This window comes from Trypanosoma equiperdum (genome assembly GCF_001457755.1).
Source record: "Trypanosoma equiperdum strain OVI genome assembly, contig: ctg_1546, whole genome shotgun sequence".
NCBI lineage: Eukaryota > Euglenozoa > Kinetoplastea > Trypanosomatida > Trypanosomatidae > Trypanosoma > Trypanosoma equiperdum.
This window is the reverse complement of record NW_027123556.1, coordinates 1-2,399: the sequence shown is the minus strand read 5'-3', so window position 1 is coordinate 2,399 and position 2,399 is coordinate 1. Positions and strand designations below refer to the sequence as shown.

The window sequence follows — 2,399 nt, the reverse complement described above, 5'->3', positions numbered from 1 at the left end:
GTACATTCAACAAGGTTTTCTTGTGCCGTCTATTGTACCCCAACAATAATGAAGGTGGTAAATGACGTTTGTTTCTCGTATTGCTAGACCACACTTCTAGTCCTGCACAAAGGCCCATGCGGCCACAGGTTAGAAAACATACACTACCGAATGCAGTTTATCAATGCCGCGCCCGCTTTCAGTATTTTGGCTCTTGCTGAGGATCTGCAGGGTCTTTTCCTTGGTTGCCCCAGGTTGCGGTTTATACGAAGGGGGGAACTGCGGTTGCCCCCATGTTTTTGGTGCCTTTTGCCCCACTTTTTGGTGTGAGCCTCTTCCTGTTACCCACCGTATCACTCCCCTCGAAAGTGGCCATGAGTGGTTCCCTGCAGCCAACCTTCTCCCTTCTCTGTTGTGTCTTTGGGCTGGAGGTGACGTAAGGTGTAGTTGGTTACCTGTTTGTCATCAGTGTGACTCGCAAGCTGATGAGGCGTATGGATCCCGATGCAGGGGGTGGGGACCACGATTTGCTGCAGTGTGTGCTGCGGCTCCCCCTTCCGAACCCTGAGGTGGCATCCATCATGTTGCAGGTATTGCGCGTAGAACCACCTGTCCCTGGCACATCGAGAGAGGTTCAGCTATGGGCTGATGATAGTGCGCGATCGACGGTGTTTGCTAGGCTATGTGCCACGCAGGAGCGGGCGTTGCGTGCAGCTGTTGCGGCGCTATTGGAGCAAACAAAGCTTGTCCTTCGTACGTTGGATGCCTTCCCTGTCGATGCACCTGCCAATGTCTAGTGCGCACGTACAAGTACTGCCCGGAGTTCAGGTCCTTTCCCTTTCCTTCTTTTTTTTCCCCTTTCTGCCTTTCGGATGTGTGATCATATGTATTCTCCCGTTTTCATACCCTTTGCTTTTTTTTCTATTGTGAAATGCCACAACAAGTGCTCATTTGTGTGTAATCGAAGCGGGAAGGACATGTCGATCAAGGACGTCAATGTGAAGAGCGGGAAGCTGGAGGAGAAGCTTAAGGGGAAACTATTTTTGGGTGGCGTGAAGCCCTCCGAGGAGGATGTAAAGGCATTCAACGATCTGCTCGGTGGAGACAATACGAATGTATTCCGCTGGGTGAAGAATATCGCCTCTTTTACCGAGGCCGAGCGCACTGCCTGGGGTGCCCCCGTGAAGATCACGCCCCCTGTTGCCGCTCCTGTCGCTGCCCCCGCTGCTGCCCCCGCTGCTGCTCCCGCTGCTACCCCAGCAAAGAAGGCTGCTGAGGCCGACGACGATGACATCGATCTCTTCGGTGAGACCACGGAGGAGGAGCTTGCAGCCCTGGAGGCGAAGAAGAAGAAGGATGCCGCAGCCAAGAGCACAAAGAAGGTTATCATTGCAAAGTCATCAATCCTGTTTGACATCAAGCCGTGGGATGATACAGTGGATTTGCAAAAGCTTGCCACGGAACTCCATGCAATTAAGAGAGACGGTCTACTGTGGGGTGACCACAAACTGGTACCCATTGCGTTCGGAGTTAAGAAGCTGCAACAGTTGGTTGTCATTGAGGACGATAAGGTGTCTGGAGATGACCTGGAGGAGATGATCATGTCTTTCGGAGATGCCGTACAGTCAATGGACATTGTGGCCTGGAATAAAATCTAGTCGCCCATTCCAGAGGCAAGGGGGATAGGATGAAGAGTTAAATGGTCTAAGGGATACGAGGAAAATAGGAGAAATGGTATTTTTTTTTTTCGGTTTTATTCTCCATATTATATAATGCTGCTAATCCGATAAGTTGTTTGCATCTGTGTGCATGTGTGTGTATGTCGTAGATGGGTGGTGGTGGAGGTTCGACACCACCTCGTGCTGCTGCCCCATGTACTGTTATGCTGTTTGGAATATTCCGCTCCTTTCCCTCTGTCGAATTATTTATTAAACTTGCGTGCATGTTAGTCAGGTATACTAGGGTGACACGGCGCTCCATTCAGAGGGTGAGGTGAGGCCGCGTCAAAAAGGACCACAACAGCAGGTACTCAGCTAGCCTTTTCTCCCACTGACCATTCTGTTCGGCAAAGGTGTGAGGTACATTCAACAAGGTTTTCTTGTGCCGTCTACTGTGGGACTTGCTGTTTTTCCCAGCCCTGGGTGAAATTTTTTTAACATTAGACTTGGACTCTAACTGTTCGAGGAGAGACTTTGGTGTGAGCTGTGGATGTCTACTATTGTGCGGAAACGGGGACGTACCAATTCGTCTGAGGCACAATCTGGGCGGTGGTCCCACGGAGCTCGGCCAGACCCTTCTAATCGTGACAGAGAAACCATTCAGCGTCTAGTGGAATCAATCCTGAAAGATTGGCAATCAGCCCAGGAGTTGCTGGATGGCCAAATAATAAGCACCGTTCTCCGACTTGTTCGGCCCATCCT

General features: G+C 50.9%; 2 protein-coding genes across 2 annotated transcripts; both read left to right on the top strand.

Annotated features, from left to right (window-relative positions):
• Positions 1-464: 464 nt before the first annotated feature.
• Positions 465-776, top strand: TEOVI_000812900 (Transcription factor Pcc1, putative; the record flags this gene model as incomplete). The annotated part of the gene is made up of 1 exon (XM_067222030.1): positions 465-776. One exon carries the CDS (start codon positions 465-467, stop codon positions 774-776), a length of 312 nt encoding a protein of 103 aa, XP_067078131.1.
• Positions 777-956: 180 nt separating this feature from the next.
• TEOVI_000812800 (translation elongation factor 1-beta, putative) lies at positions 957-1,637 on the top strand (the record flags this gene model as incomplete). Its single annotated transcript, XM_067222029.1, has 1 exon — positions 957-1,637. The coding sequence occupies one exon, from the start codon at positions 957-959 to the stop codon at positions 1,635-1,637; it is 681 nt and encodes a 226-aa protein (XP_067078130.1).
• Positions 1,638-2,399: the final 762 nt, after the last annotated feature.